The sequence below is a fragment of the Schistocerca cancellata genome, chromosome 4 (assembly GCF_023864275.1).
Source record: "Schistocerca cancellata isolate TAMUIC-IGC-003103 chromosome 4, iqSchCanc2.1, whole genome shotgun sequence".
NCBI lineage: Eukaryota > Metazoa > Arthropoda > Insecta > Orthoptera > Acrididae > Schistocerca > Schistocerca cancellata.
In genome coordinates, this window is record NC_064629.1 from 551,557,406 (window position 1) to 551,573,619 (window position 16,214).

General features: G+C 38.6%; 1 protein-coding gene across 1 annotated transcript in view; it reads right to left on the reverse strand.

Moving 5' to 3' along the window:
* LOC126183329 (phosphate carrier protein, mitochondrial-like) overlaps positions 1-16,214 on the reverse strand; it is a 44,421-nt gene that overhangs the window by 9,653 nt on the left and 18,554 nt on the right. The window contains exons 3-6 of the mRNA XM_049925194.1: positions 13,593-13,667; positions 10,292-10,453; positions 10,038-10,216; positions 4,334-4,521 (exon numbers count right to left, since the gene is read on the reverse strand). Coding sequence (XP_049781151.1) covers positions 4,334-4,521; positions 10,038-10,216; positions 10,292-10,453; positions 13,593-13,667 — 604 coding nt within the window. The remainder of the gene's footprint in view (positions 1-4,333; positions 4,522-10,037; positions 10,217-10,291; positions 10,454-13,592; positions 13,668-16,214) is intronic.

The window sequence follows — 16,214 nt, forward strand, 5'->3', positions numbered from 1 at the left end:
ACTGCTTTGAAACATGTAGAGCAACTGGAGGAAACATTGTTTACCAAGGTTTTACTACTTAAGAGACTACGTGATTTTGTGGCAAAAAATGGCAAACAGCAGGTAAACTAAAGACAATTGCTAACTTCTTCACACAGTAAATACCTATTCAGTCTAATATGATTTGTATTGTTTTAAATGTTTCTCATTTGGCCTACTTAATTTGTGTGTTTTTTTAAATTATTTTCCGTGTTATCCAACCTTGCCACTTATCCAACCTTGCCGTGGCCGGTTTAGGTCGGATAATCGAGACACTACTGTACCACAAAAAACTGAAATGCTTTGCTGCTATATCCCCTGGAAAGATGAAATTTTTGTATGCAGCATCAACAGCTGGGAGGTGCTATGTGGACCCAACTGCATTACAGGAAAGGTACATGAGAACCTAATCATGTTAACTGTTTTGTGATGTATAATTCGCAGAAATATAAAAATTGCAAGTGAAGTTAATAAATGAAAACAAATGTGTAGGTGTGTATATGTTAATAAGGCAATAGTGACAAATATGGAATGCTGGGAGTAAGTGAACAGAAAAATAATGTGCCAAAAATGGACAAATTATACATATGCCCGCAATTGAATTGATAATGTAAAATTAATGTCGTGCTGTTATAATTATCTGCTGGTAATTGAAGGCAGAAAAATTACTACTAAGAGTAAACAACATTTTCCATCCTCCTGGATACTGATGGGGCTTTCAACAACACGACGCAAATTCACAGTTAAAGCTGTGTAAATGCATGGCATCAAGACCAATATTTAAGTAGTTGAATTAAGATAATGCTGAGTTGTTGAAAGGTAGAAGCTCTCACAATGGATGTGAAAATGGTGATGAACACCAACAGAGGGTGTGTGTGAGGCAAGTTCTTGTCCCTGATTCTGTGGAACCTAGTGGTGAATGAGCTCAAAGGCAGTAAGTCATAAATATTACTTTTGCCCAGGATATACTGACTATTTAGTCATAGGAATGCTTGGCAAATTTTCGAGTACTGCTACAACAATAGCACAAGGGTTTAAGGTTAAGTCCAAACAAAACACTTTTAGTAACAGTTATCAGGAAGCACATACAGAATATGCTCTTCAGCAAAATTCTACAGGTAGAGTGGGTAGTGACGTCTACCATCAAGTCTTTATTCTAAGCTGACAAGTCCCTCACATAAGGAGGGTGTGTTCGAAGGGAAAAGATACTCATGTGCACTACAACAGCCTGTGCCAAAACTGGGGCCTTAGTCCTAAGAGCATACACTGGATTTACACCTCTGTATTAAGCCCCATGATAATTTACAGGACTGCAGTATGGTGTAATTAAGCAGAAATAAAGGTGACTGCTAAGAAGCTGAAGCAAGTGCAGAGACTGGTCTGCCTTGCCATAATGTGTGGCATTAGATGCACTCCCAGTGCTGAGTGAGGACCATGCTCGACATGCCTCCATTACACTTTTGGGTTACAACAGAAGCAGCAACACAGGCATACATGTAAAGAACCAGAGAACTGGAAATCTACAATTTAGATAATCCCACAATATAATGAATGTGGCAAACACAGAAATGGTAGCGGAAATGTCAGCCTGCTGTACACTAACTTTCACCTGCCTTCAATAAACCATTCTACGTAACCATAGAAGTGGGGAGCAACAGTATAAAGAATCACAATACTTTTCAAGTGACAATTGAGCTTACTAATGGGACAAAAACAGAAGGAGGTCCTAGGACCAGAGTATGGGGGTATACCATTGACTGGAGTAGTGTGCAGCCCCTAAGAAAGCTGGATATGGTAGTCCAATCATAGATATTCATTTGTTTTAGGGTACAAAAACAACTAAGGTCATACATGACCATATCAGAATTGTGGAACATGAAGACAAAGAGGAGTTGAAAACGACTACATGTTAATCCAATCGATCGAAGAGAAGGCAGATGCAACAAGGATGTGGAGAAAGGTCTACAAAAAACACCAGAGAAATGGAGGTCATGAACTAGAAAATTAAATGTCCTTTGCCATGATGGATAAAAAGTAAAATACGGTCGACAGCCTGCACGTCGTTTGCCATATGAATTATCGGCCATTTTAGCAAACACAAATGAGGACATAAGTGGTTAAAAAAAGGCATTCCACCAGGAAATGGCAGACCATGAAATGTTTAGGGGCAATGAGTACCACTTAAGTGGCGATAGCTAAAAACACAACATAGCTAAAATGATCTCACAGCGAGAGGACCAAGAGGAAGTCTTACAACTGCTGGGAGAGGCCTAATAACCTGGAGCTTGTTCCATGAAGGGACAACCAGTGGTAACAGTAGAGGACGTACTCCATACTGGCAACCAAAGGTCGCATCGAAGGAGGCAGAACAGGATGGGTGCCCACACATGGCAGACAAATGGAGAAAGTCACAGCAGTATAACAGCTGTATTTCGACATCATCTGCATACAGACTCAACTGGGCAAGTATAAAAGGTGCCAGTGGCCAAACAGATGCCATGATGGTAGATAGTATGGAGACAGTAAGAGGGATGAACATGCAGATGCATAAACAAAACACTTAGTTTAATTTTGAACAGACAAGAAACCGGTACAAACTGAGGAGGGTGGTTCGATCTGCTTCCCAGGAAGTACCACTGAGGACACATGACCACATACAGTGGGCTGCTAGGAAAGACAGGTGGGAGGACCAAGAAAGTTTTCGATCAAGCACGAGCCCCAGGAATTTCGTGGTTTCAATGAACGGAAAAGCAACAGGCCCAAGATGTAAAGACAGTGGAAGAAACCAATTGTGCCACCAGAAATTCATATAAATAGTTTTGTCAGTGGAAAAACTAAAGCCATTGTCAATGCTCCATGAGTAAGGACAATCTAGACTTTGCTGAAGACGTTCCTCAATGCCAAGTCCACTGAGAACTTCAATAGATGGCAAAATCATCAATGGAAAGGGAGGCGGAGATGCTCGGTGGGAGACAGGCCATTACAGGGTTGATGGTGATAGCAAAGAAGGTGACACTCAGGACTGAATCCTGAGGTACACAGTTTTTCAGATAAAGTTGTCCAATAAGGCAGAACTCACATGTAACTCGAAAACTCTTGTCTTTCAAAAAAATCCTGAAGGAAATTTGGCATGTGGCTACATAAGCCCCATGCTTTCTCCAAATTGAAAAACACTGCCACTGTCTGGGATTTCTGCAGAAAACCATTCAAGACATGGGTGAACAAAGTTATGAGATCAACTACAGAACATGCACTCAAAATCCACATTGTGCAGTGGGTAGTGGGGAGGGGAAGGTCAAAATGGACCAGTAAGAAATGTAAGAGCTCAAAGCAGTTGTGAGGACGCGATTTTGTTTCCGGGAGGCAGAGAACATGCGGATACTTTGATTCTAAGAGCAGCTGTAAACCCTCAGTCTGCCAGAGGCTGAAAATGCCACTACAGTTCTTTTACTCAGAACACAAGTGGTTTGGAGCTCTTATATGTCGATCTTCAGGTGTCATACTGAAAGTATGAGAAACGGGAGAGTCCCTTGCATAAATTCAGAAATTGGTAATGTGTTTCAATTGTCCTGAACAGCATTTTACTACAAACAATCCTGTCTGAGAAACATCTGCAACTGAGCATTATACCAGAGGTTGAAAATGATTTATAAACTTACTGTGCTGAGATACTAAGGTGTGTATTAATTCTGCACACTGTTTTCTTCAACTGGTGGAGTCCCTAAGCTTATCAAGCCTATGGCATAAGTTGCTATCAAATCACTGCATGTCAACACTGGGTGCAATGCAGGTCCACAAGTCTCACGAGCTAACCTTTCATAATTTTTTTGCAACAAGATTGCCTGCTCGAAGTTTGGACAAAACTGCCTATAAAATTTATTTATAAGAGCACATGCTCAGGCCAGTGAAGGCAGGATATGGTACATATCTAATATCATTGAAGTATATAAAAATGATGTGTGTACTGTTTCACTTGACAATATTTTTCTCCATTTTCTTTACATGCTAAGTTGTTAATCATATATGGACTATCTGTGCCACTGAATGTTTTGTACAGAAAACCTGAAAGACTATGTATTTAATTTTATGAAAGTTCCCAATGAGCAAGTGAACCTCACAACTGCTATGTGGAGAATCAATGTCTATAACAGTAATGACAACAACATTCCATTGCATGAACACATACTAAACCAACATGCTGTCATTTGATAAATTTGTTAATACTATCAGCTATTTCTTATATCAAATACATTCATCAATGTTCTTTTAACACTAGAAATTCAAACATTTCAACTAACAATAGCACGTTACATACCAGCAAAGCCTAGTTTCTTGGCTGCTTCAATGGCAGTGGATCCCTTTTCTTGATTAAGCTTCGAAACTACAGTGTCAGCTGGATGGGATACTATTGCACAGAAAACTCCAGCTATGTATCCTGCAGCAAATGTTACAACTAACTGCTCTCCTTTCGTACACTCTGATCTTGGCTTTGGTACTACAAATCTGTTGAAAACAAACATATTACACAATGTTAGAACTTTTAAAAATGCCATGAACTTAGCATTGTCATTTTCCACATCCTTAAATTTACACGATAGCATTAATTTTTAGTCCATAGCCATACTTTTAGACCCACTTCTGCATCTGAATGAATAATAAGTAAGCTGCCTCACACAATTAATAGTTATACTTACAATGTAAGGGTACAAAGCTAAAAAATTAATAGTGATGCTTAGTATTGTCTAGTGTTAAGTTTTTGACTGACAACGGCTGTAAGCGAAGAGGATATTTTAAGTAACGTCAACGAATGTGCATGTGCCAGTACTACATTACTTTGGTTAAAACACATAGCAGTGGTGTTAATGAAAGGGTAACTACCAAGATAAAAAGGAAGTTAGGGACAATTCAAATTAAGTGATTAGCTTGATGAGAAGTACAGAAGGCACTTATTTAGACCCAACATGCAACTGCACTGTGCAAAGTTGTTTTTGTTATAACAAAAACATACAGAAACCCCTCATTACTGCAAATCCACTGTCTGAAAAAAGTGAAGCACACGCAAGAAGAGGAATCAAAATGAAGCTTCACAGGTTTGGAAATCATGATATTTCAGTGATACAAATAAGTCAAATTTACAAAGAACTTTACAGTATGAGCCCACATGTCACCTTTCACTGCCTGCATGCACTGATTCAGTTGGGAAGGGTATCCAAGCTGTTTTATCTCTATTTAAGCAGGCTGTACCTGGCAGACAGTGGTATCTGAGCTGGCCTCATACCGTCTTTTGGGGATAAATACAGTGATCTTGCTGGCCACAGGAGTACATCATCATGCAGACACTTCATGGAGGCATATGCCAATTGTGGATGAGTATTGCTGTGTTGAAAACTGGTAACATGATACTGTCACAAAAGACTACACAACACAGAATTTCCTCGGCATTCTGTTCCATCACAATGTTGTCAATCACTACCAGCAGTGATATGAAGTTATACTGCTGCAGGCTTCCTACACAGTGACACCACAAGTTACACCTACAGTACATTGGAAGAATGGGACCTTTCCCCTGGTGGCAACCATACTGATGACAGTTATCTGGGAACTGCAGAACCACAATTTATCACTAAGCACAATGCAACACAAATAGCAATCTATGCTTCCTGGTCTTTGTACCACTCCACTGCCATTTGTGTTGCTGATGGCAGCCTATGCATGGGATGGTGATTTCCTAGCCCAGGTGCTTCTAAAGAGTGATCATGTGGGCTGACAAAATGTTGAAGGGTGTTCATTACTTTTTCTTGGATAGCAGGCACCTATGTGAAGGGGCACAACTCAACTAGCCACCCAAATTGAGACCCACAATGAGGTCCCCTTTCTGTCAGATGCTTAACAGGCCTGGTATCAACACCAAACATTAATGCACTCATGTGGCCATTCTGTTGCAAATAATTGCTAACATTTACACACCTATCAAAGGGGAGTATATTTACAAAGTTAGTCTTTTGGGTGCTTCACTTCGTCAGTGAGCAAATTCTATGCACCATGAAGGTACAACATTTCATGCCTTAACATTCAGTTACATCCATTGATTATGTTTTCAGGGCTGTTCCTTAATTAGAATGGGGGGAAACGTGCATCAGTTACGAAGTTATTTTATCAACTACTAATTTCGATGTGTAACAATCATTAGCAGGTGGTAGGTGTCCATATGCCTGTTATCAGTGTAAGGCATTTATGTGCAGCTGCATGTAAGGCAGCCAAGGGTTTATGTTGCAATTTGTGCTCTGTAACTGAGCAAATTAACCACAAAACTTGTAGATAGACCAGACAGTTTATAAAAATATTTAAAGTCTGTATTGGTTTTGTGTGTGTGTGTGTGTGTGTGTGTGTGTGTGTGTGTGTGTGTGTGTGTGTGTGTGTGTGTGTATTTTCTAAACTATAATAACAGGTTTCTCCAGAATTCATCATTCAAAGAATAGACTGTCATTAAATTCACAGAGAAAGCTTTGGTTGCTGAGCTCAACATTTTTACATTGTTTAATAGCTTAGGGGGAGTTAGAACAAAGTTTTCACATTTTCAGGTTTTTATCCCATAAAATTTGCAATTTTCTGAATAAAATAATGTACAAATAAACTCACATGGAAAGTACTTTTTTTTAATATAATGTAAACCCGTTGAAAATGTTAAAATTTTTACATGCATTGTTTCAAGATCTAATAAAAATCAGTATTTTTTATACAGAAGGCAGTGGATTGCTATGTTGTAAAGGTTTAATTACACATTAGTATTGGTAGCACTGTCAAACAGTATCATATCCTTTCATCATATAAACACACGCGGTATGTCTCAGTGCTAATGTTTTTCCCAGGAAAAGTGGCGAATGGATTGGTAAATCCCTCAAAAAGTAAAGTATGATGCCAAAATGAAATGTCTTTAAGAAACATGGGTTTCATGTCAAAGACTTTTGAACAAAGGGAAAAACTGTTCAACATGTGTCATGTGAAGTTAAAGACTATGAAATACAGGCAAATTTTTCAGTCTGTGGAGAAAAACCCATTAGTGCTTCGAAATGGTAGGTTACACATCCTAACGAGGATGTTAGGTGAATGTGTGTGTTGTAAAATGTGTGGAGGGCCAGTTTACATTAAGACAGTGAGGTACCAAATGGACTAGTCAGGAAACTTTTTGTGCCAGTTGTAAATATACTCGTTCATTTTGAAATTCTGATAAGTGTGAAGATAATTGTGAAGTAAATGTTAGGTGGTTTTATGGATTGAGAGTTATTGGCAAAGGACACACTGCAGCAGAAACAATGTGTGCTGTGATGAATATACCACGCCCACCTTTTAAAATCTACAAGTGTGCAGGATTTATTGGAGCTGCTGTGGAATCTGTTGCATTTGAGTCGATGAAGGGTGCTGCAAATGAAGCTGTTGAAATAAATTATGTTATGACTGACATACCAGTAGTTTTTGATGGCACTTGGCAGAAGCGCAGCTACAGTTCTAAGAATTCTGTTGCTACAGTGGCCAGTATGGATACTGGAAAGGTAATAGATTTCCAGGATTTTAGCCAAACACTATTATAAGTGTAAATCAGGGAATGAAGAAGGGCATATCTGCGACAAATTGTAAAGGAACTAGTGGTGGTATGGAGGCCTCTGCAGCTATTGAAATTTTTAGTCGATCTGTGAATGAAAGGGGAGTGTGTTACATTACGTTCTTAAGTGGTGGAGACTCAAAAGCATATAACAGTGTAGTAGCCGCTCAGCCTTATGGTGGGAAGGTTATCACACAACTGAAATGTGCTGGTCATGTCCAGGAAAGGATGGGCACCAGGTTGAGGAAGTTGAAACAAAGTTTGAGAGACAAGAAAATTTCTGATGGTGAAACCATAAGAGGCAGGCTGACAGACAAAGTGATTGATGAACTACAGCAGTATTACGGGATGACCATTAGAAATAATACTGAGGATTTGTTGAAAATAAAGCAGGCGGATGGCCAACCTTCTTCCACAGACTGTGTCAACTGATGAAAAACCAGTACAACACCTTTGCCCTCCTGGACCTGATTCATAGTGCAATTGCCACAACGCCCAGTACTCAAACAGTTCATACAGCCATAAAAATTCCATCCCAGCAGCAGTCATGGATATCATAAAACCTATTTACAGATACCTGGAAAATCCTGAATTACTTAAGTGTCTGCATGATCAGACTCAAAATCCCAATGAGCCATTCAATAATCTTATATGGACTCACTTCCCATATGGACTCACTTCCCATAAAATGTTTTTGTTGAAATGAAGACACTAAAGTGGGCAGGTCAGTGATGCTGTTATTGCTTTTAATGGCGACAAATTGGTAGGGTGAAACTGCTACAGCATATGGGAATTAATCAGGGAGCAAACTGCCTCACAGAACTTGAACACTTGGGCAAAGGTTCACATTGATAAAGCAGAATATGCAGCACAGCTGGCCACTAAGGAGTCCAGAAAGAAGAAAAAACTTTGAAAAAGATCAAGGGGATAATGTACAGAACAGTGCAGGGTGCTTCTGAGTGCCTAAAATAAAAAATTAAGCTTATGTTAAGTGAGTTAGTCTTTTGAAAGTTTTACATTTTTTGATTCATTTTTCCCTAAATCTCAAAACATTTCGAGTAGAGTATTCAAATTTTCAGGGAGTAACAACATCCATATCCTGAGTCTACTGGATTAAAAGAAGAACAATGTTATGTATAATTAAAATTATTTACGATAATGTACAAAAAGTACACAAAATTTTAACCGTGTAAGTAATAAAATTTTATTTCTGAATGCAGTGGCTGAAATGCAATTTTTGTAGTTCAGTAGACTTTGAACATACAGTTTAATGTCCTGTAAACATTTCATGTCAATGGCTACAGTGGTTCCTGAAATGCAGGGAAGCCTAGTCACTAAATTTAAGTGTCTGGCTAGGGCATTCCAACTCCCCTTAATATACTGGTCATGTTACATTCATAGCTAAAATTTTGGTAGTTGAGGTCATGAGATTTAATTTGACAATTTTAAGAGGTTGGAATAGGGTACAAGTGGGAACAGCTTGTCAATGTGGAGATAATATCCTTTTGATTAACATAAACCACGTTCAAACTGCGATTTGCCTGATCTAGCTGTAGTGTCAGAACTGAACTGATCTTACAAATGGGCAGGTACTTAGCAATACATTTATACAGGAGAAATTAATCCCAACAGGTTGTTACACCAAACTCTAAACATAGTAGAATAAATGAAACTAAGTTTAACAATGGTACTGTTGATTTTATCAGCCAGAGGGGGTCAGTATTCTGCCAATTCAAGACTACAAAACCTCGTCCTTTATGTGTTCAGTGCCCCCTCATGTTTCAACCTTTCCCATTGTTTCACTTTTATATACCACAAATTTTGTGTTTCACAATGTAATAACTACACCCCACTACTTATACCCACTTCATATTTTTGTTACATTCCATCTAACTAGTCTCTTCCACAATCTTTTCCTACAACTTGTTCCGCCTCTTTACACACCAAAACTACTGAATTACCAAATGCAGACAATCTCACTTCTTTTGAATGCTGACCACCTCAATTTATAAAATAAATGACAATTGCACTCTTCAGAAGATTCACTTTTAAATTGTGCTCAATTCTCAGTGTTATGGCATTTCAATTTTTCACTACTATTTATTCCTGATTATTAGTGTGTGGATTATACAATTTGCAGATTATTCATGCATTTTCTAAAAATGCACATTACACACATGGGGACCGTCAGTGCAGGTGGTTATGGACGTAAGTCCGACTGGCAGTGGAAGATAATAGCACCTAGGTGCACCCGGGCACATGCAGAACTCTGCTACCAACATTGCCACTACTACCCATCCAATAGACATCATCCCAGATACATGTTTCCAAGTATTTCTATTATTCATGCATCTTGTCCCTCCATTACCTTGAATAATTGTGAGTACAGTGTAATGTGATTACAACTTTTTATACATACTTGTACAAAGCTTCAATTGTTCTTTCGAAACAGGCGAACTTCATCATAGTGTAAGGAATCTGCCTCATCCAAAGGGGAACAAGACTTTTGTAGAAGCTATTTAATCCTTCTTCTCGGTACATAATAGGTACAGCTTGTCTCAAAGTTGATACGAATCCTGGTTGTGTTTGAATCCTAACCTGTTAAGATAAAAATACATATTAAGAAAATCATTAATCACAATATCCCCTTAAGTTACAATCAAGTTTCTTCACCTTCACGGCCTCCATTGGACTCAGAGCAATGTCAGCAAAAAACTCTGCAGAAGCTGACGCAGCAAGGTAAAGTGATGTGCGCCACAAATATGTATTTTCTTCTCCCAACATGTCTGAATACAAAACTTTGAAAACCTCATAGAAGCCAAATTTACAAAGACCCTGAAAAAAAAAAAAAAAATAGCATTACAATACAATCTAGAGCTCCAAGACAAAATTCTATCACCTCACATATGCTTTAAAACAAATGCATATATGAAAAACAATTTGCCATTTACAATATATTAACATTTAATTATTCTGGAACTAAGCTATTATTTTCATTAAGGAGTTTCCAATTTTCATAAGCTTGTCACCTATTAACCCAACTCAAACATTCTGTACATCCATTTAACACACCATGATTATGTGACTAGCATGTAAGAGCTCCACACCTCAAAACATCCACAATGACAATGGATAATTACCACAATGACAATGGATAATTATAGATTTCTTTGCCAGAGGTTTAGTATCATACTGTCGATACTGTTCTTGGTAGATATAATTAAGGAACGAAGTTTACCTTTCTCTATGAGGGATTTCATTGGTAACCACAGGATGTTTAGTTTTAGTCTCAAAAGGTTCCACTTGTATAGCCAGTGCTGAACTAATCACTTGTTGTGCTATAGGGTAGATTGTTGCACCTAGGAGGACACCCTACATCTGATATTAACACTTTGGAGGTTGGACACTTAGAAGGATATCTGGGCTAGGAAACCTGCCATTTATGCTGCTATTTAAAGTTTAACTGGCACATACATAATTCATGTATCTTCAAGATTAATAGAAGAACCTACTTCAAGATTTTTCATATTTACTTAAATTCTTTGGTAATTTGCAAATTTTAAAATGACAATGACAAAAGTAAGGTGCACTATGTAACAATTTTCTTCCACTTGAGCTTTCAAAATTTCTTGCCCACACAAAGTTTTCATAGCAGGATTACAGCTAACTGCAAAACCTAATGAGTATGTGCGCATAATTACATTAATGAGATCATATTGGTTCAGCCATCCATGACAGCAGCTGTTACGTTCACTAATGTTTCTTTTGAAATGGACACAGAAGGAAGCACCAGTCAAGGGGAGAATATTGAGACATCTGGTGTATAAAGGGTTTGCATGCCTATCTGCCAGTTCAACTGATCTTTACGTGCATAAACTGAGTCTTATTGAATGATGACAAAGTTAAGCCCAAAGAGCGTGGACTAATAAACAAGTTCCATTTGGTAGATTTTACCAACTATTGTTTGTAGCAATAGTGCCTCCAGCATCCCAGCAGGGGAAGAAAAATTTTACAAAATAATACATCTTATTGTCAATTTTTGATAGCTACTTCTTTAGAACTTAAAAGCATCACAGATGTATGAATATTTTTAATATACTGTTTTCATTTAGAATAAGCCACCTAATTTGATCGCACTAGAAGGTATGCAAGCCATATCACAATTTATCACCCTGCATTTAACCCTTTAACTGCTCTGGACTTGCTAATCCGCACACCTTTGTACCTGTCCCTGTGTGCTCCGAACGTGCCATAGACACATTCACAGAACCAGGTCGAAGGACTGGTGGCGCATGTGAATACGTTCAGAGCGCACACAAACAGGTACAAAGGCACACGTGTTAACACATCCAGAGCAGTTAAAGGGTTAACATCCAGTGGTACCACTGACAATCAGGTTATTTTGTGATACAATTATGTTCCTCAATAAACCAAATCAAGCCATAAATACACAATGAAAATACATAACCCAGGACATATTATTAAAGTTCAATGTTCCAAACATTTTAATTGCTAGTATTCAAAGTTCTAAAATTATAATTACTTCTAGACGCCCAGAATATTCTGGAAGTTGAACAAGCAAGCCACAATTTTCAAACTTTGTCTATGCAGACAGTAATACTGGCTGACCAATCACTTACGCTGTAATTTAAATTTTGGGGGTGGAGGAGGGAGCAGGTAATTTAACAAATACCTGAATTCCCGTCCTTAACTCCAGTACTTTACACATCTAATAAACATTCAACTGTCTGCATAGTAGACAGCAAAATTTACACTCCACATAACAGAATGCTACATATTTTTGCACTACTGCTCTGCTGCCACCACCTGCCACACCCTCCCCCCTACCTTCCCACCCACCCACCCACCCACCCACCCACCCACCCACCCACCCAAATCCAATCCAATCACATACTTGGACAATTTTATGCAGAGATACATAAACTTCAACTAATGTTTTAACTATTGACAAAAGAAATAGCTGGATCAAATTTCTCTGGTGCTGTGCACTGGCAGACATTTTGCAGCTTTCAGAGACAATTACAACATTGCAGCACAAACTGCAGCAAGTGCTTTAGCCCTTAGCTTCCCAGGTCTTTTTTGTCACACACTGTCCCAGGTGCAGTCTGGGTGACTGCTCTAAATAGCCATGAGAATTGCATTCAGCAATTTCAGTGGCACAGTTCAGATTTGATGTAAAACCATGCATTAATACCACACAAGAAGTACATTCAAATAAATTTTAAAGTTAATTTTTACAAAAAAACACCTTTAAACAGAAAAATGTACGAAATGAACATATTACATGATAATGTTAATGCTATGAAAACTTATACCTTGCATTCCTAATCTTACTTTGTTACATTTTTATTGTTTACTATTTATGTACTAATAAATATTCCCACAAAACTTTCAAAAAATAAAAACTACTCATACTTTTTGTGTGTTTAGGTTCCTTCTCAGAGGTTTCTTTGCATATACTGAACATCTTTGTATAGATTTCAAATCAGACTGACCTCTTGCAACAATGGCAAATATGTCTCTTTGGGTCACAGGTGGAGCATGTTTTGCTTTTTTCCCCATCATTCTATGACAATTTGTACTATTTGTTCTCTACACCCAAAACACAGGAGGAAGCACGAAGTTCACAGTGCATGAGATACTAATTACCTCACGTTTTATCTGTGGCGTCACCAATGAGCTTCCAAGTGTCAACAACTTAAGCAGTTCACTTTAGTATTGTCTGTAGTAATCATGAAGGAAAAATTCATTCATCCCACTTACGTCTAACATGCACAAAAATAATGCCATGGGGCATCATTGGAAGAGGCTTTGATGACCAACGACATTTGTTTCAACCCAACCTAATTTCTGGCAGAACTTTAGCTAAAGATTCTGTCTGCACACTTCTGTCTTCATTTCTCTGATCACTTGGTTCATTCATTCAAAAGCGATGTTCATATTCACTACTTACTTGCATCGAGTATCCAATAAATGTGGGTGCCCATCCTTTGGCCAAACCACGTGTTCCATCCTCTTTCAATGTCACCTGAAAATATACAAAATTAAGATTGATACATCTGACAACACACAAGTGTACCCTTTCCTTGTCTATTCAAAATATAGCACCAGTTTTCCAGATGCAGTTTCAAATGGTTCTGAGCACTATGGGACTTAACATCTGTGGTCATCAGTCCCCTAGAACTTAGAACTACTTAAAGCTAACGAACCTAAGGACATCACACACATCCATGCCCGAGGCAGGATTCGAACCTGCGGCCGTAGCGGTCACGCGTTCCAGACTGAAGCGCCTAGAACCGCACGGCCACACCGCCAGATGTAGTTTAGGAGGAACAGTCATGAGCAGCAAAAAGATTAACAACTGACTATACACCATCCCTACTGGTTATTATATGTGCATAGAGGAGATCTGTTGCCAGTTTGCAATGGTCAATGATTGACTGGCTGCAATGGGGGAGGATAAAAAGCAGGGAGTGGGAAACTGATGACTGGACAGAAGTGTTGATAGCTGGGAGGTATTCGCACACTGGTAAGCTCAGTCTGGCAGAGGCAGACACACTGCCTAGCATTTACAAAACATAGCATTTCTGATGTGGCTCAGGTGAAGCACATGCCATTTATGTTAGCGTAGTTACCAGGCAACGATTGGCACAGTGGAAAGACTTCCAAAAGATAATCCAAAGTTTTGTGTGTGTGTGTGTGTGTGTGTGTGTGTGTGTGTGTGTGTGTGTGTGTGTGTGTGGATACGATTTTCAATTTTTGCATAACATACTGCTCAAATTGAAATGCTCACTATACTGTGTTTATCATAATTTTCATTGGATATGAGCATTTGCCCAGGAGGCCCCTTACAGGGCAGGCCCAGCCACCTTGGTCTTAATACATCCGACACCACGCTGAGCACCAGCCCACTGGATGAGGATGAAATGTAGACAAAAACCAACACCCAGTCCCCGAGTGGAGAAAATTCTCGACCCACCCAGGAATTAAACCCGGGCCCCTTACGACAGCAGCCCGTCACGCTGACTATTCAGCTATTGGGGCAGACATTTTTTCATTGAAGGCATGAAAAATCGAAGGTAAAGGAAAAATCTGAGATTGAAAAATAAAACTCCAGGAAGGGATTGAGGTGTACAAGAAGATAGACTAGAAATTTAGATTCTTTCCTTATTTTACATGTATTTCACACATGCTGGGGTAATATGCATCAAAAACAGGAGATCCCAACATTTGCGAGCAGCTACAGGCTTCTCTAAGGTCAAAATGAAACTAAGCGTACTTTAAGTCCTGCACGCTTTACTATCCCTCATTGGAAAGTAATCTGCTGAATCCAACAGGAAGTACAATTCTTTCTGCGAAGCTCCACATATACCATAAATTTAGAAGAAATCCATGGTCATGGGTAAGCTCAGTCCTCTTTTTAAGTTAAATCTTATTAAAAGCAACAGTGAGTGTGTGTGTGTGTGTGTGTGTGTGTGTGTGTGTGTGTGTGTGTGTGTGTGTGTCAGCTAGTCCAAGTTCCACTACGCAGATAATATTTTATTATCCCAGTAGCTCAGCATACTACCACTCAGAATTAGAAGCCAGATCATTAAACTGACAATACCATTGCCAAACACTGCACTTAAACAATTGACTCAAGCCCACTGGACATCAGCCCATTTTTACTCTCACTCCTGGCTTGTACAAAGAGCTTTTAATAATGCCTATCATTCAAATTTTATTAAACACACAGTTACATTTACAGATCATTTTATGCATACTGATACAATGTATACATTTAGAACATAAATCAATACAAAATACTAATATTTCAGTAAAATTTAAATCAATATGTTTTAGTAACCAATTCAAGTTTCTCCAGCTGACTGGTTTACCATGTTCCATAATATTGCTCACCAGCCTGCATGAAAAGTGCTGATACCAAACTTGTTGACACACAGATCAACCATACCATGTGTGTTACAACTGGTACCATCAGACCAACATCTACTTTCTGGCTGCCCATACTACACATATACCATCCCAATCTTCACAGCAGGAAACTTGCAGTTGTATGGAAGTACAAAAAATCCTAACCAGGTTCACACAGACATTCCAAGCATTAGCAAAGATTAGTTTTGCTCTCATCACCCAGCCTTATAAAACAAGAAATGTCCTTACAGCTTACCATGACAATTCAACAGAGTTCCTGGTGATTGAGGTCTCAACCATTCATGGCCTGAATATTAGTCCATAGTTTGAGATAATTGTAATATTATTCATAACTTAGCCATACACTAAAATAAAATATACAGAGTGTTTGGCTATTATAGGTACAAATGAAAGGTGGTGAGAAGAGGAAAAAGAAAGGCCAATAATCCTAAAAAACACTACCTGGAAATCTAAGGTTTTTCCTAATAGATCTGCACAAATGCAGTCATGTCAGTATTACTCTTAATATGTAAGGCTATATTTATTTCAAAACACTGCAAGTTATGCATAAATTTAAAAGTGAAACTGCACTTCATCTGATCATCATTATGGATACATAGGAACTGGTAAATTGCATTTTGGCAACATGGGCATTGGTTGT